Below are 24,414 nucleotides of genomic sequence, written 5' to 3'. Positions count from 1 at the left end.
TCAGGGCACTCAAAAGTATCTTAGATCCATTCTAGGTGTCTTACACAATTACTATACAGCAAAGTGCCACACCTGACAGTCATACGTAGCTTTGTATTCCTGACATAAGCAATTAAGTTATACGTGAAGGTCTCCAGTAGGATGGAGAAACACTATTGTACCCGTTGATATCATTGCCTAAACTGAGGGTTTGTGTCAAGAAAACCATGGCATACCTTTTTGGTGGAGAATATTTTGTTTTGTTTTGAGACAGGGTCTCACTGTGTAGCACTGTATATAGAGAATAGTCCTACTTCGGACTGATGGGATATTGCAAATGCTAAGAGACCAAAGAAGATAAGCCAGCAAAGGAGACAGGGAGTGACCAGTCATCTCAGAACTCAGAGCACCAGCTGTGTGATGAGGAAGCCATGCCATATCTAAAGGAGATGTGGTCAGCCTTGCAGCAAGCTGCACATAGGTCAGTAACAGAACTCTAATGACTGACCCTAAGCAACCCATGCTTAGAGCACTGGGGAATGTTTGAGTAGCGTATGTGCATGTGTGTGAAATTTGGAATGTGTTAGAATGGGGTGTCATAAAAGGAAAATAAGCTTAAAGTGAAAACCAAGAGCTCTTCCTAGGTCATTCAGAGAACTGAAGTCACAGGCTAACCTCTACCATAAAAAGGAAGCAGAAAATACACATCTGTCCTCCTTGTCTTAAGGGAGCCTTCACATCCCTGACTTCCAGGTACCTCACAGCTCTCACTGAAACAGTGCATGCAGGGAAAACACTATAGAACCATGACAACACACACACACACACACACACACACACACACACACACACACACACACACACACACGCGCACACACGCACACATGCACATATGCACACACACAGACACTTGCATACACACACTCATACACACAGGCACACTCGCACACAGACCCTGTTGTGCTTTGAGCAGGGGAAAGGAAGGGAGCCACTGAAACACACATACACTTTGTTCTCAAACAGAAGCTCGACCTTAGGGACAATTATTTTGCTAGTTCCTTCTTTGGTCCACTACTGTAAGGGCAACTGGATGTCTCAAGGACCCTCCAGCCTTCCTATCTCACGAAGGATGGGATAGGAGTAGGGTGGGGAAAGAGAACTGGGAAATTTCCAGCCCAGGGCTGGGCTCTGTTTCCATCTCTATTGAGCAGAGGTATTCTGTAGATGATGACATATACTTATGTCCCCACTACTGGTTTTTTTACTAAACAAAGTGAAACTTAAACCTTTTCCCTTTGTGAATATTAGGCTTGCTCTTGCATAGAGACTTAGCCTGTGTTATTAAGATAGGGTTTTGCTGTGTGGCCCAGGCTACCCTTGAATTCATGATCCTCCTGACTTAGCAAAGCCTTTCTAATCAAACTTGGTCTGGCCAGTGGGGAAAATCCCATTCAGCTGACTGCTTTGTCCTCTCAACACTGTCACACACACCTTGAGAGCAACTTCTAAGATTCTTACAGGCCCAGCATGATCTCTGCCCCAAACGAATGATGTGTTCTTCTCCAAGGAGCTCAAGTTGGCACAGGGGTGCATGTCCCACTTGACCAACAGAGGCACTGACTGGTATACTTTGGAATAATCTTTTTGTACACTGTGAAGATGTGTCACTCTGAAAACAACCCTGTTCAACAAGGCAACGTCCGGAGGCATCACTATCCCTGACCTCAAGCTCTATTATAGAGCTATAGTCCTGAAAACAGCTTGGTATTGGCACAAAAATAGACAGGCAGACCAATGGAATCGAATTGAAAATCCGGGTATTAACCCACACACGTACGAACATCTGATCTTTGACAAAGAAGCTAAAAATATACAATGGAATAAAGAAAGCATCTTCAACAAATGGTGCTGGCATAATTGGAGACTGGCATGTAGAAAAATGCGGATCGATCCATGTTTATCGCCATGCACAAAACTTAAGTCCAAATGGATCAAAGACCTCAACATAAATCCAGCCACACTGAACCTCTTAGAAGAGAAAGTGGGTGGTACCCTTGAAAGAATTGGTACAGGAGACAGCTTCCTGAACATAACACCAGTAGCACAGACAGTGAGATCAACAATTAATAAATGGGACCTACTGAAACTGAGAAGCTTCTGTAAGGCAAAGGACACAGTCAGCAAGACAAAAAGGCAGCCCACAGAATGGGAAAAAATATTCACTAATCCCACATCTGACAGAGGGTTGATCTCCAAAATTTACAAAGAACTCAAGAAGCAAGTCTCCAAAACAGCAAAGGACCCAATTAAGAAGTGGGCTGCAGAACTAAATAGAGAGTTTTCAATAGAGGAGTCTAAAATGGCTGAGAGGCACTTGAGAAAGTGCTCAACATCCTTAGCCATCCGGGAAATGCAAATCAAAGCAACTCTGAGATACCATCTCACTCCTGTCAGAATGGCTAAAATCAAAAACACCAATGACAATTTATGCTGGAGAGGATGTGGTGAAAGGGGACACTCCTCCATTGCTGGTGGGAGTGCCAACTGGTTCAGCCACTTTGGAAAGCAGTATGGAGATTCCTCAGAAAAATGGGAATAAACCTACCACAAGACCCAGCAACTGCACTCTTAGGCATATATCCAAAAGATGCCCATTCATATAACAAAGATGTCTGTTCCACTATGTTCATAGCAGCTTTATTTGTAATAGCCAGAACTTGGAAGCAACCTAGATGTCCCTCACCCGAAGAATGGATAGAGAAAATGTGGTACATCTACACAATGGAGTACTATTCAGCAGAAAAAAATAATGGAATCATGAGATTCGCAGGCAAATGGATGACACTAGAAGAAACCATCCTGAGTGAGGTAACCCAGTCACAAAAAGAGAAACATGGCATGTACTCTCTCATATATGGATTTTAGACATAGATCTGGGGAGTGCCAGCCTACAATCCTATTGCCAGAGAGTCTGGGAAACAGAAACTTCATTTACTGGCTGGTTAAGTACTGAGCTGAACTCAAGAAAGCCAGTATCAGAGAGGGAGGACTGATGATCAAAGGGATTAAGACTGGGCTGGTTGAACCCCCAGAAACAGCTGACCAGACAAAGGTTAACTCTTGAATCCCAGGCATCAGCCTGGGAATCCAGCATGGGACTGATCAAGACCCCCTGAATCTGGGTGTCAGTGAGGAGGCCTAGGGAATCTATTGAGCCTTGGACAGCAGATCAGTACCCATCCCAAGTATACACACGGTCTCTGGACTCCCATAGAACAATGTGAGGTGCACTCTCACCCTGAACTCTTGGGAAGGGTCTAGGCCCTGCCCTATATGAAATGACAGACTATGGACACCCCCATGGAGGGCCTCACCCTCCCTGGGGGAATGAGGGGATAACGGGGGGGGGGGAGGGGGGAGGGCACGGGAGGAGGGGAGGGAAAGGGAGAGGGACCTCGTACTGACTTGTGAAGCAACCTTGTTTCTTATCTAAATTTAAAATGGAAAATAAAAAAAATATTAATAAAAAAAAGAATCATAAAAAAAATAAAAAAAATTAAAAAAAAAAGAAAAAAGATGTGTCACTCTGATTGGTTTAATAAAAAGCTGAATGGCTGCCGGGCGGTGGTGGCTCACGCCTTTAATCCCAGCACTCGGGAGGCAGAGGCAGGTGGATCTCTGTGAGTTCGAGGCCGGGCTGGACCGATAGCCTCCAAAACAATACAGAGAAACCCTGTCTCATAAAAACCAAAACGAAAAAAAAAAAAAACAACAACAAAAAAAAACTGAATGGCTAATAGCTACACAGGATTTCCAGGCACAGAGGATGCTGGGAAGAAGGGAGGTGTCTCGAGGAGATGCAAAGAAAGCATATGTAGGAGATAAGGAACAAGTCATGAGCCACGTGGCATCATGTAAATAGAAATGGGTTAATTTAAGTTATAAGAGCCAGTTAGAAACAAGCCTAAGCTATTGGCCAAGCTTTCATAATTAACAAGTCTCTACCATTTTTTTGAGCTGGTGACCCAAAGAAGAAGAGATCAGACAATTGCTGTGCTTGTGAGACTAGGGTATGAAGTTACGTTTTGTTTATTCCTCATTGCTTTACTTAGGGGTGTGTCTTAGTTGCTGTCCTATTGCTGTAAAGGAGCACAACAACCAAGGCAACTTTTTTTTTTTAAACAAATTCTATTTGGGGGGGAGAGGGATTTTGAGACAGCGTTTCTCTGTGACTTTGGAGGCTGTCCTGGAACAAGCTCTTGTAGACCAGGCTGGTCTCAAACTCAGAGATCTGCCTGCCTCTGCCTCCCTAGTGCTCTCTCTATTTTTTTAAGATTTATTTTTACAGTGTTCTACCTGCATGTATGCCTGCAGGCCAGAAGAGGGCACTAGATCTCATTACAGACGGTTGTGAGCCACCATGCAGTTGCTGGGGATTGAATTCAGGACCTCTGGAAGAGCAGCCAGTGCTCTTAACACTGAACCGTCTCTCCAGCCCCCCAAAGGCCACTCTTGAAGAAAAGCATCTAACTGGGGCTTGCTTAGTTTCAGAGGTTAGTCCGTTATTTTGGTGGGGAGCATGGTGACATGCATCCAGGCATAGGGCAGTAGCTGAGAGCTCCATCCTCATCTGCAGGCAGGGACTCTGGGCATGGCCTGGGCTTTTGAAACCGCAAAGCCTTTGTGACTGGCACCCTCAAACAAGGCCATGCCTCCCACTCCTTCTAATCCTTTCAAGTGCCACTTCCTGGTGACTAAGCGTTCAAATACTGCCCCTATGGGACCACTCTTATTCGAACCACCAGAGTCCATGCTGACCCCTGCTACATGCTTTTCCTGCTCATTATTTCACCAGTTCTGTCAGCCCGTCAAGCCATAATCTTGCTAGATTTGCTGATGAACACAGACTTTCAGTTACTCTCCAGGGGGAAAGTGAGGTTCAGTGGCAGTTCTTAAAACACTTCCCAAAGCACTAAACTCATCTTCCTTTTCCCCACAAACACTTCCTGTACCACTTACTGCTTCCCATTGTCTTAGTACCATTCAGTATTCATTCACATTTCTCCAAATGTAGGTACTGAGCACAGAGTAGGTCCTGTGTGCAGGACCATTCAGTATTCATTCACATTTCTCCAAATGTAGGTACTGAGCACAGAGTAGGTCCTGTGTGCAGGATCCAAGCAGCACCCATTCTCAGCCCCCAGGGTCAAGAAAAAAAGAGCCAGGCTGTAGACTACAGGCTGTGACTCATACTTCTTTCAACACATGTCTATAGGGGTTGCTCAAATACATTTTCAGATGATAACCTTCTGCACTCTAGAGAAGTTTTGTGTCGTAAAAATGGCCACCATAGGCTCATATATTTGAATGTCATGGTTCCCAGTTAGTGGACTATTTAGGAAGGATTAGGAGGTGTGGCCTTGTTGGAGATATGTCACTGGGGATGGGCTTTCAAGTTTCAAAAGCCCACACCAGGCCTACTGTCTCTCTTCATTTGCCTCCATCCTTCAGATAAGATAGATGTAAGCTCTCAGCTACTGCTCCAGCATCATGCCTGCCTGCTGCTACTCTCAATCATAATGATGATGAACTAGCCCTCTGAAACTTCAAGCAAGTCCCAATTAAATGGTCCTTCTTCTGTAAATTGCCATGGTCACGGTGTATCTTCACTGCAATGGAACAGTGACTCAGGAGAACATCAGAATTCACAAATGACACATTTTATTTGAAAATATTAGATTTAATAGAAAATATCACATTGTAAACAAGTTGGAGACATAGCTCAGTAGAGCACTTGCCTGGCATGTGCAAGGCCCTAGGTTCAAACCCCAGGACTGAAAAAGGTAAAAGTTATAAACACTGTTCTCCATAGCTAAACTCAATGTTCCCCACAGCCAGTATGTTCCTAGCCAAAAGGGTCTGCAGCAACCACAGTGAACTGAAGCGAAGTAATCCTACTCTCTTACAGTTTCCAGAAAGACCTGCCTGTCTCGCTCGGAGGTACTCGTGACTTGGCACAGGCTAGTCGCTGTATGGCTTCTTAGCAGCCTGGCTTTTCTGAATTTCCTTCTCCTTGATACTATACAGGGGGTCCACCAACTTGTTATGAACAAGCATTAAACCTGTAACGAATTTAAAGCAAACAGCAGTCAATGTAGGCAGAGGCAAAAGCTCACAACTGTCAAGAGGAACACAGGCTCTAGTGGCCCCTTGATCCCTGTGACCTCCAAACACTCAACACAGCTGACTCTGGGGACTGACAAGGGTTCACAAATGAGTCAGTCTGACCACTGTGGGAGAGGACCGTTTAAACATTAATCTTTTTAGCAAAGGGCAAACTCTAATTTGGTTGCTTAATGAATGAGGACTGTCATGTAAGTCTGCTTACAGCTGGGGTTTTACCATTACTGGGCAGGCACTCTAGAAAAGCTACACTCTAAACTGTCCTAGTAGGCATCCTCAAAGCTGGTTTAGAGCCCCAGCTACAGGAGCAACGCCTGTACGAGGACTGACAGGGAAAATGCGAGGCTCCATCTCGCAAGATTACCACAGCCCTATGGTCTGTACCTACATCTCCTGTCTCCTCAGCCACCATTTCCAGAGACAGATCCTTCCAGGCATGGACAGAAAAAGGAATGACCTATTGTGAACTGTAGGGCTTGATTATCATTTAGTTTATTATTACTGAGATCAGAGGTGGTGGGCCAGCAAGATGGCTCAATGGGTAAAGGTGCTTGCTGCCTCATCACCTGGAGTTCAATCCCCAGAACTAACATAAGGTGGATGGAAAGAGCCAACTCCACAACTTCCCTCTGATCTTCACACACACGCACACACGCACGCACGCACGCACGCACGCACACATGCACGCACACATACAGACACACACTGACATGCACACATGTCTCTCATACACACACACGCACACACACACACACACGCATGCACGCATGCACACATACAGACACACACGCACACACGCACCTCATAGGTGATGATTAAAATGGCCAGAGTAAGCAGAGTAAGTTGAGTGTGGTAGTAATGACTCTAATTCTAGCACCCAGGAGTCTGAGGCAGGATTACTACTTGGAGACTATAAAGTAAGTCCCTGTCTGAAAACAAAAAACAAAACAGGTGCTGGGTGTGGTGGTGTACACCTTTAATTCCAGCACTCCGGAGGCAGAGGCAGGCAGATCTCTGAATTCAAAGCCAGCCTGATCTACAAAGAGAGTTCTTGGCCAGCCAGAGCTACTCAAATAAAGCAAAGCAAGCCCAGAATGAAAGCAGATCCACACCTCCCTGCCTCCCACCCAGCCTGGGGCCTTCTCCATTGCTGAGTCTAACCTTTGAAATACTTGACCGTCTTCACTTTCAGCTCCAAGGTGGCATCCTCGTCACACACAAACACGGTACGGGGATGCTGCTGGAAGGCGGACACAGTCCACATATGGTTCACGCCTTCCTCAATGGCCTTGTACAGAGCAAAAGCCTTGTGAGCGCCTGTGATGAGAATCATCACCTGGGGATCAGAAAACAGACCAGTGATGAGACGCGGCTGCGTGGGAAGCCGTGGGTCAGTGATGGAGATGGGGCCTCGTGGGAAGCCGTGGGTCAGTGATGAGACGCAGCCTCGTGGGAAGCCATGGTGGGAGTCGTGTTGGGGCCGGAGGTCGACTCTCACAAAGGCTGTCCCTACATCTGCTCTCTTTCAAGTTCAGAGCACTGAAAGTGCTAGTGTGACCGGCCTGGCGTTTTCTATTTGTTTCTACAAGATGTGGCCACACTCCAGAGCTAAGATACCAGGAGCACAAGTGCGGAAAGGTGACCCCGAGGGACTCAGCTCTGCAGACTTTCATCCCAACGCCCCCACTCCCACCTCTGAGCAGACAACTGCTCCTTTCGGTTTTTGAAAAATTTAAGACAGGCTCTCACTACGTGTAGCTCTGGCTAGCCTAGAACTCGCTCTGTAGACCAGGCTGGCCTTGAACTGGAGATCTGTCTTCCCCGCCTCCCCAGTGCTGGGATTAAAGGCGTGCGCCACTACTGCTCCTCTCTGTTAAAGAACTGAACACAGACGCACGGGAGGCGACTTCGGTTCTAAACACATCCCACCCCTTGTCCACCTTCCAGGTCACAAGGCCTCTCTGCTGTGCCTGGCCTCCGAACCTTGTACTCAGTACTTCCGAGAGGCCAGCAGACTCCGAGGGCCTCACTCAGCCTCCCAGTGGGAATCTAAAGCTGGCTTTCCCCTGATTTAGATGCTTACTCACAGACTTGAGCAAAGAGATTGGAAAGTAACCATTTACAGACATTTCCCACTGAGTATAATACCCAGGAAAGAAAAAGAAAATGCTTCTAAAATTCAAATACATGAGGCTGGAGAGATGGCTCAGTGGTTAAGAGTACTGACTGCTCTTCCAGAGCTCCTGAGTTCAATTCCCAGCAACTACATGGTGGCTCACAACCATCTGTAATGAGATCTGGTGCCCTCTTCTGACCTGCAGGCATACATGCAGGCAGAATGCTGTATACATAATAAATAATTAAAAAAAAATCAAATACATGAGCCAGTGAACGGCTCAACAAGCAATGGTGCTTGCAGCTAAGCCTAACAACCTGAGGTCTGTCCCTGGGTCCCACATGGGGGAAGGAGAGAAGTGACTCACACAAGTGTCCCGTGAGCTCCGTGAGTGCTGTGACATGTAATTCATACGCACACATACAGACACAATGAGAAATGATTCTGAGGTAGTGGTGGCGCACACCTTTAATCCTAGCACTCGGGAAGCAGAGGCAGGCAGATTTTTGTGAGTTCAAGACCAGCCTGGTCTACAGAGCGAGTTCCAGGACAGGCTCCAAAACAATACAGAGAAACCCTGTCTCAAAAAAACAAAAGAACCAAAAACAACAACAGCAAAAAAAGAAACCCTTTCTCAAAAAAAAGGAAAGGAAAGGGAAATAGGCTTTGAAAAATAAGATAAGTATAATTCAGACACAGCTGGAAACTGAAACTACAAAAAACTAAAATTAAAATGATACCTGATTTTCTTTTTTTTTTTTTTTTTTTTTTTTGGTTTTTCAAGACAGGGTTTCCCTGTGGCTTTGGAGGCTGTCCTGGAACTCGCTTGGTAGACCAGGCTGGTCTCGAACTCACAGTGATCCGCCTGCCTCTGCCTCCCAAGTGCTGGGATTAAAGGCGTGCGCCACCAACGCCCGGCTGATACCTGATTTTCTAAGAGAAAACCTCACTACATTCTAATCACATTTAACTGTATATATTGTCCTCAAGCACGTACTATAGAGACCGCATCCATGGGTTGCAGGAACAGAGTCCTTTCAGACAGTAACCAACCACAAAGACCAAGTATCTGCTCGGTAGGTAACCAGGTAGGTACAATTCTTAGTTCTCCACCAGTGGTGCCAGAAACCTCTGCCCACAAGCTATACGAAAGAGGCACACAAGCAGGCAGAGCCAGCCCAGTCTCTGGTCCCTGAGGCACAGACAAAACGCCCAGATGACTGATTGCCCTCACCCTAGGAATGACCTCACCTTCAAAGGCAGAAGAGAAGCAGTGTGAAGACCAGCTGGGATTTTAGCTTTCTTTATGAAGAGTTGTGTTAATAAGAACGTACACATGGTGCCTGTATAGCTAAAATGAATAATAAAATAGCCCCTGTCCCCAACCTTAGCAAAGGCTGGCAGGCAAAGCCTAGAACCTTACCTCTCTAGCATCCATCACAGTGCCTACGCCCACCGTCAGGGCCATGGTGGGCACCTTGGCAAGATCGCCATCAAAGAATCTAGCATTGGCCAGGATGGTGTCCATGGCCAGAGTCTTCACACGGGTCCTGGACACCAGACTGGAACCCGGCTCATTGAAAGCAACGTGTCCATCGGGGCCGATGCCTGAGGAGACAGGAGGGCAACGTCATGAGTCCCAGGGACCAGCAAAGTAAAAACAACCGTCCTCCTGCTCTGAAGAAAACTACAATTCTTCTCTCACCTGTACCCTAAGTCAGGTCACCGCCCTCCCCACCTCTTCTACTTAAGGCGCACACAGACTCTGGTGACATGCTTTCATCACCCTCAGATAGCTCAGACTTGTGTAAATAACTTCCCTCCCACTCTAGACTGCGGGGAAGTGCAACTTCTCCCTCCCTTCCTCTCACCCAAAGCTGGAATCCAGCACACCAAACTCTAGGGCTTGCAGACTCCTTTCCCCCTCTACAGTTCCTTGTCTCTTTCTTTCTCCTCCCCCCCCCCCTCTCCAGGGTCTCTCTTAGGTAGCCGTGCTCGCCTCCAACAAAGAGTTCGATCCCGCCTGCAGCCCGGATCTTCTCCTCAAAGGCATCACACTCAGCCTGCAGGTCAGCCGCATTCCCATCCAGAATGTGGGTGTTTTCAGGATGGATGTCAATGTGCTTGAAGAAATTATTCCACATGAAGGAGTGGTAGCTCTCTGGGTGCTCTCGAGGAAGACCTGTGGGACCAGGGGACACTCAATCAGGCCAAGGACAATGCTAGGAGGTCACACTGGCTGCAGGGTCCCTTGGGAAATTGCCTGGCCCCGGACCATGTAGGACAGACTGGGTTCGTGTGTAATCAACCATGGCCATTTTATCTGTGACTACAGGCTGGGCTGGGCTATAGCTACATATTGGGGGGAGGGGACTGGGAACTGGGAAATCTCATTCTGAACCCCACTGTAGCTCAGTGGTAAAGCACTTGCCTAGCATGTGTGAGACCCTCAGTTTGATCTCCTCATCAGCTTGGGGCTGTGGGTGCACACACTCATCACCTTCTCATAAGGGAATGGTCACAAGCTGGAGTCTAGGAACGCTGTGCGGCTGTGCTGGGTGGTAAGACTGAGTCCATGGAGGATGGAAGCAACCACACTCTTGACCCTGACCTTGTGTCCCTCCCCTCTTTCCATCGTTACCCGCTAACCCTGAACTCCAACGTAAACACTAAGTGGTTGGAGAGAATGTCAGAGCTTCTCTGTGGGAACACCAGACCTTGAGCAGAGACCCACTTCCCCTTCTGCCTGGGAGTAGGCAGCTGTAAGACAATGTTTGGTAAAAACATGTTTACTAAAAACGATACAATAAGTTCCTGGCCACTTCCCCTTCTGCCTGGGAGTAGGCAGCTGTAAGACAATGTTTAGTAAAAACATGTTTACTAAAAACGATACAATAAGTTCCTGGGAAAGGCCTTCCCACGGAAACCGCCCTGACCTCGACCTTGTCCAAAGACTAACCGCACCTTCAAAAACCCACACACATCCACCTCTGGGTCAGAGCAGAACCAGCCAGGGGAAAGGAGAGAGCAGAGGCTTCTCTGGTGGGAGCCTTTCTTAGGAAGTTTTTCTTGAACCTTTTTGGAGCCTGTTTAAAGTTCTCTTTATATCATTGAACGAGTCTCTGTGTTATCAATACCCGACACCCTCCGCACGTTCTCGGACACAGGCCGCGCAGCAGACGTGACAATTGGAGGTCCCACTGAGATCGTGAAAGTGAGGTAAGTGGACGGGGTTAAGAAACTATGGGGAATAGTTCCGGGAAGCTAGAATCATTGCAGTATCAACTAAAAAAGTTACTTAAAGAACATGGGACTGCAGTCAAGTCTAAAACCCTAGAAGGCTTTCTAAAATCGATCGAACGAGCCAGTCCATGGTTCATTACTGGGGGAAGCTTAAATATTCCAGATTGGGAGGAGGTTCGCCGTGATCTTCATAGACTTTTACGAAAAGAGGGATCTGAGTCCTTGCCCCCTACGACATTCTCCTTATGGAGATTAGTGAGGGGAGCACTTTTGACAGATAAGGTTCGTCACCACCAGGTAGTTCAGGACACAAAAGAGGCTTTTTTAGAGTTACAAGAGACTGAGACTCAAGCCTCCTTGAGTTCAGGGGCAGAGAGTGATGATGAAGAGACCGTGACTGAAACTAGAGGCTCCATTGTTAGTGAGGATGAGGAGGAGTCTCTTAGTAACAACAAAAAACGGGTAGACATCTCCGGGCGCGACCCAAAAAGAAGGACTCCGGTCAGAATCGGTTATATCCTTCTCTATCAGACCTAGAAAATGGAAGTAGCTCAGACTCAGACTCGTCACAGTCTGAAAAGGAACGGTTACTTGCTGAGATCGCGGCCCTTAAAAAAGAACTAAAAAAGATTCTAATTAAGGAAAGACAGGACAGGGAGAGAAACCCTTCCCCATACTCTGAAAAAAGGGACTCCTCCTATGAGATAACCCAGTCCTTCTCAGACCTGGAGGGAAGACCCAGAGGAGGGGTCCAATGCTGCCCGGTGGTGGCCCCAGTAATGGAAGTTCCAGATCCGAACAATTCTGGACAGGTCATTAGGCGTCATAACCCTTTAAATTTTAAGGACATAAAACAACTTAAAGAGGCAACTTTAAATTATGGAGCACAGGCTCCCTTTACACTTTCCTTAATGGAATCTTTTGCGTCTCTTAATTTGACACCTGGCGATTGGCAGCAGCTTTGCAGAGCAGCTCTGTCGGGGGGAGATTATTTGATTTGGAGAGGTGAGTTTCAGGAAAGATGCAGCCAGACAGCCCAAAGGAATGCACAGGCCGGACAGCCCCAGAGAAATGTGGAGATGCTTACCGGAAGTGGTCAATACGCCACCATTCAGCAACAAATGCAATATGACATCGCAGTCTATGCCCAAGTGGCAGCAGCAGCCCAAGGGGCTTGGAAAGCATTGCCTTCCAAGGAAGGAGGGGATCATCTGTCCAAAGTCCTTCAAGGACCTTCCGAACCTTTTCAAGACTTCGTAGACCGTCTCAGTCAGGTAGCAGAAAGAATATTTGGGGGCATTGGGCCTGCGATGCCAGTCATAAAGCAGATGGCATTTGAAAATGCAAATAAATATTGTAAGGAAGCCCTTCGCCCCTATCGCAATAAAAGTCTAAATGACTATATCCGGATCTGTAGGGACATTGATGGGAACTTCATCCAGGGCCAAGTGTTAGCTGCTGCTATTCGGCCCCAAGTGGGGAAAGAAAGACCTACTCTGGGAGGGAGAAAAACATGTTTTAGCTGCGGTAGGGAGGGACACTTCCGTAGAGAGTGCCCTCAAAATAGTACTACGGGTCTCAAGAGACCTGGTTTATGCCCCCGTTGTCGAAGGGGATATCATTGGGCCAATAACTGCTACTCTAAAACTGACAGGGAGGGAAATTTCCTTTCTGCTAATAATAATCAGGGAAACGGGAGGAGGGCCCCGCCCCAGGGCCCCAAAACCAATGTGTACGGGGCAATGACCCCTGCTCTGGGCAGTGGCAGGACTCATTTTCTCCCCCAGAGCAACCCCTTCATATCTCAGACCTCCTTAGAGCCACCTCGGGAGTGCAGGATTGGACCTCGCTCCCTCTGCCCGGGCAATCCTAACACCGGAAATGGGGATCCAGGCCCTCCCTACTGGGGTGCATGGGCCATTGCCCCCAGGCACGGTCGGACTACTTTTGGGACGGTCCAGTACTATTCTTCGAGGCATCCAGGTACACCCCGGTGTTATAGACCAGGATAGTGAGGGGGAGATTAAAATAATGACATCAGTGGGCAGTGGGGTTGTTGCCATCCCTGCAGGAGAACGGATTGCTCAGATACTCCTTCTCCCTACAGCTCCTTGTGAGGCTAGAAAAATTAAAGAGAAAAGGGGCAACCAAGGTTTTGGAAGTACCGGCCCGGCAGCATTTTGGGTAGCCACTATGGAGAACCGCCCCCAGCTTACATTAAAGATAGAAGGCAAGTCCTTTAGGGGCGTCTTAGATTCTGGGGCAGATTTCTCTGTCCTCTCAGATAAATTCTGGCCCCCGCCTGGCCGAAAGAGGAAGGGACAGTGACCCTCCAGGGAATAGGACAGGCTGTGCCCCAAAAAGCCTCAGAATCTTAAAGTGGCAAGACTCTGAAGGCCACACAGGGCTTTTCCAGCCATATGTTTTGCCTGGCCTCCCTATTAACCTCTGGGGACGGGACCTCATGCAAGAAATGGGAGTGGTCCTCACCACCCAGGCACCCAAGTCCAAAAGCAGGGGCCCCCAGATGACGCAAGGGAGGGGCTGGAGCCCGGGGAGGGAACTAGGTAAACTAGAACAGGGAGAGGTTTGCCCTGTGGCATCCCTCCCTTTGGAGACCAGGGCCCCAGGGGATAGGAAGGGTTTTGGCCATTTTTGATGAGGGTCACTGTTGCGCCGCCAGCCCCCATACCCATCACATGGCTATCAGATGATCCGGTATGGGTGGAACAGTGGCCCTTACCAGCGGAGAAACTAAGGGCGGCTCACCAGCTAGTTCAAGAACAATTGGAGGCAGGTCATTTGGTTCCTTCCACGTCCCCTTGGAATACCCCTATATTTGTAATAAAAAAATCTTCAGGGAAATGGAGGTTACTACAAGACTTGAGGGCCGTGAATGCGACCATGCAGCCTATGGGGGCTCTGCAGCCTGGCTTGCCCGTGCCTGTGGCCATTCCTAGAGACTGGCATTTGATTGTCATTGATTTGAAGGATTGCTTCTTTTCTATTCCCTTGCATTCTCAAGATAGTCCTCGGTTTGCATTTAGCCTTCCTGCGATTAACTTTAGGGAGCCTGCCCTTCGCTTCCAATGGGTGGTGCTCCCCCAAGGGATGGCTAATAGTCCAACTATATGCCAGATTTATGTAGCTGCCTGTTTAGATCCCCTCAGACGTAAGTTTCCTGATCTTTACATTATCCACTACATGGATGATATTCTTTTGGCCGCGGCCGAAGAAAGACAATGTTACATAGCCTTTGCAGAGCTACAGGAACTTCTGGAGGCCCGCGGATTTATTTTGGCTCCTGAAAAGATCCAAAAGAGACCCCCTTATACTTATTTGGGTCATCAAATTCAACAAACTGGCCTCCGGCCACAAAGACTCCAAATTGATTGTTCAAATTTAAAAACACTTCATGATTGGCAGAGATTCTTGGGAGAGGTGCAATGGTTTCGCCCTTCTCTTTCTATTAAAACAGGGGCCCTTAAAGCGCTTTATGATATTCTTCCTGGAGATCCTGCTCCAACTTCCCCTAGACAGATTACCCCAGAGGCCAGGGAAGCCCTACAATTGCTGTTAAGAAGTATAGAGCAAGCCCACCTTTGGCGTATAGATTATGGGCAGCCCCTTGTTCTGGTTGTACTTTCATCTAGCTTTTCGCCCACTGCCGTGTTTTGGCAGACTGGTCCTATTTATTGGGTACATTTGTCAGCCTCCCTAAGAAGGTAGTGACCCCTTACTATGATCTCATTTTACAATTGTTGTGGAAGGCACACAAGTTTAGCATTCAAACCTTTGGAAAGAGTCCTGATAAAATTATCCTTCCTTATGGTAAGGAGGAGGTGGAACATCTACAGATCTTCCATGATGGGTGGACCCTGTTTATTACATCTACAGGCGCACAGTTTGATAACCAATATCCCAACAGCCCCTTGATGTCTTTTTTCAAACAACACCCTGTGATCTTTCCCAAGATTTTAAAGGAGAACCCTCTAGTTGGAGCTCGCTCAGTCTTTACAGACGGCTCCTCCAAGGGTTTCGCGGTGGTGGTTTCTTCTCAGGTACGGAAGAGGGTACCCATAGGGCAGATGTCAGCACAAGCTGCCGAGTTGTTTGCATGCTTGATGGCTTTCCAAATGTTTGAGGGAGAGCCCTTTAATTTATATACTGATAGTGTTTATGTTGCCAACATTGTTAGACCTTTAGAAACTTCTCCATATGTTCTTCCAACCTCCCAGGTTCGTTCCTTATTAGTTCAGCTCCAACATCTTATTTGGCAGCGCATCCACCCTGCTTATGTGGGATTTATTCGTGCACATACTAACCTTCCAGGACCCCTTGCCCAGGGCAATGAAATTGCTGACTCCTTGACCCGCCCTAGGGTCTTATTTACTCAGGAGCAGCTGGCCCACCAGCTCCATGAGAGGTATCATCTAAATGCCCGCTCCATTAAATTTCACACTGGGTGCCCCTTATCCATAGCTACACAGATTACCTCTCAGTGCCCTGATTGTGCCCCTTATCATAATTCTCCCAATGAGTGGGTAAATCCCCGGGGCCTCAGGGCCAACCATCTCTGGCAAATGGATGTCACTCACCTGCCGCAGGCAGGGAAATTAAAATATATGCATGTCTCTGTGGATACGTATTCTAAACTGATTTTTGCCTCTCTCCACTCAGGAGAGAAGATTAAAGATGTTATTTCTCATTGCCTACAGGCCTTTGCCTACATGGGCGTACCCGATGCCCTAAAAACGGACAATGGCCCTGCCTATGCCAGCAATCGCTTTGCTGCCTTTTGCAGGGAACATCACATTGTCCATTCATTTGGTATTCCTCACAACCCCACGGGACAGGCTATTGTGGAGCGCACCCATGCCACTCTCAAACAGTATTTTAAGAAAATAAAAAAGGGGGAGTATGTTACCTCCCCCAATATTCAGTTATCCACCATACTTTACATTTTAAATTTTTTGACCATAGATCATAATAATTTGTCTGCTATGGAGAGACATTGGAACAAACCCTCCCAGTCCTTGGGATGGGTCAGATGGAAGGATTTGATTACAGGAAAATGGCAGCCACCCACTCCCCTACTAGCTAGGGTCCGAGGGGCTGTTTGTGTTTTCCCTCCAGGAAGTGAGAAGCCCATTTGGGTCCCCGAACGGTGCATCAGGCATGTCGACCCCAATACTACTCCGGATACTAGTAATGCTCACCATGCTAAAGATGATCCAACCATTGCTGAACACTCAGGTAAGGGAAATATGGGCGTTGGTGAGGATTCCCCCCCATGTTGATGCCAGTTAGTCATTCCAGCTCCCTGTTCATCAATTTTTATAACACCAATAATACATTGGAAGCGGCTGCTGCCAATGAGATTAAAAAGTCAGAAACTAGACATTCTGAGTTTCCCCTCCTAAACCTGATACCAGGGTCAGGAAGTAGGGGAATCCAAGAGATTCCCAGCGGCATACGCTTTAATCCCAACACACCTTTATGCAAGTCCCAGGACAGCCTCCAAACAATACAGAGAAACCCTGACTCAAAAAAAAAAATTTGGTACTGGTATTAATTAAAGAAAAAGACAAAGACAAAGGTATATGGAATGGAAAATTTTGTTTACATTTAAGTTCTATTTTGTGAGTCATCTCTAAAAACTTTTGGCCAAAAGCCTGGCCTCTCTACCTTGCATCTACAGAGTTACAAGGAGTAGGTACGGCTGTACCCCATGACTGTAGCTCAAATGAAGGAATGATAAAAACATATAGGACTTTTTAACCTTTTTAGTTCAAGGATTGGCTGGAGTTGTTCTTTTACATAGATTTCAATTAAGGAAGCTTCATTGCAACAGACTAATCATGACCTAGGGAAAAAGGATGACTGAAAGATGCATGTATGTTCTGAATGTATGGTGTGGCCACACCGGTATGTATGAAATGTGATTGCGAATGTGTGAGTGTGAACTGCTTATATGATTAAAAGGATACTTAAATCCCTTCAAAAATAGTTAAGAAGCTACCTAGATTGCGTTAAATATAGCCAAAAGGAACATCCAGCCAGTCTGTTAATGTTTTAACAGAAAAATTTAAGATACAAATGAGGCCTTGTCAGCTAGTGAGAGTTCTACAGGTTAGATTGGGAAAGACTGCTCACAGACTTCAAATAATTTTCAAAAGTTATTTAGTAAGCCCAATTTACCTAGATAGTTAACCAAGGAGGGTAGACAAATCCTTCTACTGTTATGGTCCAGCTTCAACAGTTCAAAAAAGAAATTTTTTTTAGAAAATAAAAAAGGGGGAATAATGTCCCCAGTCCCCACATGACTCATCAAATAATACACTCCTCATTTAAAAATTTTATAATGTGAATGCCAGTGAGCTTCAGACAGATTCTGGCATGATGGAACTTGAGCAACCATTGCTCAGGTCAAATGGAGACATCCATACACTAGACAGTGGAGAAGACCCTAATTTGGGGTCGAGGGCATGTTTGTGTTTTCTTGTAGGAAAAGAATAAAGCTTCGGCAGCTGTCAGACCAATTAGTGAGATGCATGGAGCAGAGAAAAACTGGACCTGAGACCATGGGAGCCTACCTAAGCCAGTTTGAGTGAGATCTCCTAAATCAGTGTTCCTGATTCTTGATGTCATCGAATCTACAGCCCAAGAAAGAAAGAAAACAGTCAGTTCGAGATTTCCAGTTTCTCAACAGACCTGCTGCATTAACCTTCCGGACCCGTGAGTTTTCATCCCGAAGCCAACAAAGAACTGGAAAGACTAACTGTCTGCCCTTGACACATCTTGAAACAACAGAATTCATTTTGCCAGTTTTCCCTTTAGGGGAAAAAAGGACCCATTTAAAGTATTTGGACATTGGTATGGACTATGAGTGGCAAAAGCCTCTTTTCAGTATTTGAACAGGACATGGTCACTTGATGGTTCCTGTTTCTGGAATCACGACTAGGCCAGTGTATTTTTCTGGAGAAATGCAACTTGTCCTAATGTGACAACTATTGTTCATATTTTTCATAATGCTACATGTGTAACATCAATGATTGTGCCCAATGTATCTGTGCAAGTGCACTCTCTAAATGCTTTCCTGAGCAGATCTTGAAACGATTGGAAACTTTATCAAATTGTAAATGTAAATCACATGCGGGTTACCCTTGTAAGAGACGAAGGCTGGTAGAATGTTATGGCCCAGATCTGGTGATGGGTATGGTAATGGAGAGGCGCTATGTCAATGGGGGTCCTGGAAATGGTGGCAGTGGCGGTAGGCATTCTGGCTTTATGCCAAGCTCAAACGTGCCTTGTTCCAGAGACAAGAGATCCGTAACCAAGTATTGCTTAGCTTAGCCCATGGCAATCCCGATAGCCATGAAGGTTGGTTACAGATGATTTAAGGTTGGGGTATCTCCGATGACGGGCAACCTGTGGGGAAGACCCCTCCCACCTAAAACAGGGGTTCAAGGTCCCCCAAAGACGGGAAAGGGAGGGTGACCCTACTTGACCTAAGCCAGGAGTGCCTCATTTGAAAATAAAAAGGGGTGAATTGTGGGAACACCAGACCTTGAGCAGAGACCCACTTCCCCTTCTGCCTGGGAGTAGGCAGCTGTAAGACAATGTTTGGTAAAAACATGTTTACTAAAAACGATACAATAAGTTCCTGGCCACTTCCCCTTCTGCCTGGGAGTAGGCAGCTGTAAGACAATGTTTAGTAAAAACATGTTTACTAAAAACGATACAATAAGTTCCTGGGAAAGGCCTTCCCACGGAAACCGCCCTGACCTCGACCTTGTCCAAAGACTAACCGCACCTTCAAAAACCCACACACATCCACCTCTGGGTCAGAGCAGAACCAGCCAGGGGAGAGGAGAGAGCAGAGGCTTCTCTGGTGGGAGCCTTTCTTAGGAAGTTTTTCTTGAACCTTTTTGGAGCCTGTTTAAAGTTCTCTTTATATCATTGAACGAGTCTCTGTGTTATCAATACCCGACACCCTCCGCACGTTCTCGGACACAGGCCGCGCAGCAGACGTGACACTTCTCAAACCGAAAGATGTTTAAAAAGAATTTCAATGTCAAGAGTATTTAAAGCCATGCCTTTAAAACCAGCACTCAGGAGGCTCAGGCAGGCAGATCTCTGTGAGTTCGAGACTAGCCTGGTCTACAAGCTAGTCAGCTTTGCAGGCTTTGGACAGTCTCCAAAGCCACAGAGAAACTCTGTCTTGAAAAACAAAAACAAAAACAAAATTCTGGTACATACCATAAGCACAAACAGCAAAATGCGTTCATTGCCTGACTCGCATGAGGTGCCTGGAGAACTCAGGCTGGGGACACACAGAGTGGAACAGTGGTTTCCAGCACGGTGAGAGGAGGAAAACGGGACACACACACACACACACACACACACACACACACACACACACACACACAGTCTGACGGTCAGAGTGCTGACGGGGTCACCGTGGTGTGAGGGCACTTGAGACTGAACTGTGCATTAAAAAGCGCCCAACAAAAAGGCGTCTGTGGCGATTCGGGCGCGGCAGAAGGAAGTGCTGGGTCCCTGCAGCTGGGTCACAGGTGGTTGTAAGCTGCCTGCGGTGGGTGCTGGGAGCTGCACTTGGGTTCTTGCAAGAGCAGTAAGTATTCTTTTCTGGCAGGGAAGGGGATTGAGACAGGGTCTCCCTGTGTTGTCCTGGCTATCCCAGAACTTGCTATGTAGACCAGGCTGGCCTTAAACTCAATGAGATTCTACTTCTGCCTTCCTAGTTCTGGGGTTAAAGTCAGCGTGTGATCCTAACCACTAAGTCATCTCTGCAGCCTTGATTTGGTGCTTTTCAGCCAGAAACGTCTGTTTCCCAAGCTGCCATCCGTCCTGTCTTCTCCACCCTTTCTCCTAACCCCAGTAGTTGGGCTACTTCAAAATATCCAGTTTTGAAGATGGTAAACATTTATTTTACCAGGTTTCTCTTTGTTTTTTAACATTTAAAATGAAACCACTGGGTGTCAGAGGGGACAATGGAAGATCAAATGCACAAGTCTCAGCCTCCATAAGGGTACCTGACAGAAAGGGTATACATGAGAAAGCAGTGTAGACCCTGAACCTGGATCCCAGGATCTCATCTACAGGTGTTCCAAAGAGAATGGCATGGAGTTGGGGACCCAACAGAGGGGGGAAAGCATCTCCATATTCAGTAAGTACTCAATAAAATGTCTGCTACGCACATCAAGCCTCTGCACCAATCATGACCTCTCAACACAACTACTTAGGTAAGCCCCGTTTTATAGCTGACTAAACCATTCCTCTCCAAGGCTGAGCCCGTGAGAGAAGAAGCGTGAGTACCCTAGAATCGGGAAGAACAGGAGACACTCACCCACATACTCGTCCATGTTGAAGGTTTTCACATATTTAAAGGACAGGTCCCCATTCTTATAGTACTCAATCAGCTTCTGGTAGCAGCCAAGTGGGGTGCTCCCTGTGAGAACCACAAAGAGAATGTCACATCTGCAGTCCCACTATGCTCCAGCCCCACCTACCATCTGTCTACTCCAGGCTCCAGGGGCCAAGACTGTGAGGGTCTCCCAGGGTCCGCCACACAGCTACAGAGGTCACTAATATCTGAGTGAGTACCAGACTTGATTACTGATGTTCTTCTAGGAGAGACCACTATGTAGAGAGCTGAGCTGTGACCCTGTACTTCTAAGTTCGGGGAAGACTCATCAGGGCAATAGCAAAGCCCTGGGCTGAGTCTCATGAGCAGGTAAACAACCAGCAGGACCACATGACAGTAAAAGATTGAAGAAGCCAGCTGATACAGGAACCCTAACTGGATACTGGGTTAATTTAAAACTAAACTTCCCAGATGGGGGTGTGGTCAAGGCAGGGGCTTGAAGACCCAGGATTAATCCCCAGCCAGGCCTACTGACAAGGAGAAAGAAAGAAAACCTAATGTAGCCCTTTGGGGAAAGGTTCTGAACACAGGCTGGGTACCAGACGACACTGCAGAACACTATGCAGATCTGTCTCTAGGACCGCAGGGGTAATAGGGGTTATGAACAAGCGTCTTCATTCTTGGGAGGTAAGGGCTGCAAGATTCAGGACCAAGGGTCATGACATCTGGAACATGCTTTCATGTGGCTCCAACAATAAATTACAAAGGTAGACAGACAATAAGAGCCAGAGAAAAAGGGAAATGTGCCAAGCCATTAACTGGTTAATCTAGGGAAACAGTACTATTCCATTCTGCTGGTTTCAATTCTTTTGAATATTTGAAAAATTTTCAAAATAAAAAAAAATGTGGGAGGGGCCTGGCAATGGTGTCCCACTTTAACCCCAGCACTTGGGAGGCAGAGGCAGGCGGATCTCTGTGAGTTCGAAGCCAGCCTGGTCTACAAGAGCTAGTTCCAGGACAGCCTCCAAAACCACAGAGAAACCCTGTCTCAAAAAAACAAAACAAAAAGACATGGGAAGGGAAAACTCAACGTCATCCAGCCTAGATCACTCTCCCTCCAAGCCCAGCGGGGTCTTCTTCATGCCCCATAGTACTAATCTCACAAAGGCTGTACAGGCCGGCCCACCTTCACCTCCTTCACCTCAGGGTCTCTCCACCACTGTCCTCTCTGCAGGATGCTCTTCCTTCAAGTGACTTCATGGCTAGCTCACTTCTACAGGGTTTCCCTCAATACTGCTTTCCCAGAGACCGTCTCCACCACCACAACTCCCCACTAAGCACAGCCTTTCTTCTGTGTCGTTTTTTCTCTTCTCCTGTTGTCTTCTACAGTACTCTGTATTTTGTTAATTAACTTGTTTACTCTCTCTTTTCTCCACTATAATTTAGGCTTTAAGAAGCAGGAATTTATGCTTTTTTTTTTTAATGTTGTTGCTATATCCCTAGAAGCTTAACTGCTTGGCTTACAGCAGGCACTCAAAAACTATTAGCTGGAGCTGGAGAGGAGGCTCAACAGCTAAAAGAAAAAAATGTACTTGATGGACACGGTAGTGCACTCCTTTAATCCCAGCAATGAGGGGAAAGTCAGGCGGATCTCTCTGAGTTTGAGCCCAGCCTGGTCTACACTGCCAGCTCCATGACAGCCTAATGGTTCCTAGTGAGACCCTGTCTCAAAAAACAAAAAGGGTTTCCTTTTAATTGTGTATCTGTGGGGTGTGCATGCGAGTAAGTGGTCTACAGCCTCGAGAAGAGGCCCTGACTCTCCCGGAGCTGGAGCGATCACACTACTGAGTGCGGGGAACTGAACTCGGGTCCTCTACAGGGACAGTAGTGCTCTTACCTGCTGAGCCGTCGCTCCAGCTCTAAGACCGGTTTTAAACTTCTAATATAGTCTTTAATCAAAAGAATATCTCATGACATATGAAAATTATGTGTCTACAAATAAAGTTTTATTGACATATAGCCCCACACATCCATGTACATATTGTCTATGGCTGTTTTCCTTCCTACAGTGAAAGAATGAGGAACTACAATATTGAAGCCTGAAATATTTGCTCCTTAGGTAATTTACTGAAAAAGTTTGAAGGTCTCTTTCTAGTGGATGGATCAGACAAAACCACAAAGACCAACCTCCCCACTTGTGAAAGAAATATTCGGGATACTTTTCTGAGGCACCGGACCAAAGTATCTTCCTGTAAAAAGTAATATTCTGACTTTTTCCAGAAGACATTCGGTTTTATAACCTATTAAGCTTCATGGAAAATTATTTGAATGACTAATTTCTCAATTCTCCCACGACCAGTGACCAGGACTTTCTAGTACCCCCTACATGCAGAGAGCAGAAATTAATCTCATAAAATGAACATCCCAGGGCACCAGGGTTGGGTTAGGATGTCACTCCTGCTCAAGAACCAGCCTGCCTTCATCCTAAGCTTAAAAGTCATCTTATAATAAGGACAAACTAGGTTCATTCCTGTTTATGATTAAACCTCTGTTTCTCAAGGATTGGACTGTACTACAAGTTCCAGGAATGGCAGTCACGTCTTTGTTTCAAAAAGCTATTTATAACCATCTAGAAACCTTAACTTTGTTTCAAAAGGTTATAGGACTCCCTAGACTATATAACTACGTGCTGTGATTACCTTGTTTTGATCACCTGTTATATTCTGCTCCCATAACCCTGCCTACCCACCCCCACCCCGTTTGGAAGCCCCCTACCCCTGAGCTCTATAAAAGCCTTGTCTTCCTCACGTGCAGTGCTTTGGGAAAGACAGCCGGCTGGGCGGTTCCTGGCACACCTCTAAATAAAGCTTGCTTTAATTAGACATTTGTGGAACTGGCTTTTCTCAGGTCTAACACTACCTCACCAAGATTTCTTCTGTTCCAGGATTTTACAGGACTAGGCAGCCCCTGAACCAACCCATACAGGAAGCCAGGTGCGTTGTTTACCCCCTACGTGGAGGGCACTGCACCAACGGTACTTTAAAGCACCTTTTAAAGTTTCTGCCCGCCCCTACACGTCCCACCCTCCCTTCCCCACCGCATACCAGTGGGGAGCCCCATGGTGAAGTATTTGTCCGGCCCTGGGTTAAACTGGATGATGCGGTTCCTAATGTACTTGGCCGCCCACTCACTGGCCTGAGAGTAGTGTTCCAGGATAATCAGCTTCATCTCCTCCTGCGACGTGGAGACAACAAGCTGAATTAAGGGAAGGCAGGGTTTCCTCCCAGCCCACAGGTGAACAGGCTGCTGGGCCAGGGGCCACGCCACCCACCAGGAGGCGGTATTTGGGGCCAGCTCTTGGCCAAGGAGGGCTTCCCAACGCCCCAAATTTGCTGGGCCCGTTCCCCCCTGCGTAAGGCGGGCCGGTCAACGCCTCCTGGACCTCAGAACCGGGCGCAGCCCACGAGAGGCCGCGCGCGATCCCCACCGCGCGCAGTCGGAG

The 24,414-nt window shown here is 47.0% G+C and overlaps 1 protein-coding gene across 1 annotated transcript; it reads right to left on the bottom strand.

Annotated features, from left to right (window-relative positions):
- Positions 1-5,703: 5,703 nt before the first annotated feature.
- Gnpda1 (glucosamine-6-phosphate deaminase 1) lies at positions 5,704-24,146 on the bottom strand (the record flags this gene model as incomplete). Its single annotated transcript, NM_001281599.1, is given in 6 exon segments — positions 5,704-6,101; positions 7,324-7,498; positions 9,702-9,886; positions 10,278-10,460; positions 20,895-20,996; positions 24,017-24,146. Coding segments are annotated over 6 exon segments (870 nt in total). The 3' UTR covers positions 5,704-6,000.
- Positions 24,147-24,414: the final 268 nt, after the last annotated feature.

The sequence above is a fragment of the Mesocricetus auratus genome, unplaced genomic scaffold, assembly GCF_017639785.1.
Source record: "Mesocricetus auratus isolate SY011 unplaced genomic scaffold, BCM_Maur_2.0 Super-Scaffold_6730, whole genome shotgun sequence".
Lineage (NCBI taxonomy): Eukaryota > Metazoa > Chordata > Mammalia > Rodentia > Cricetidae > Mesocricetus > Mesocricetus auratus.
This window is presented reverse-complemented; position numbering and strand designations above follow the sequence as displayed.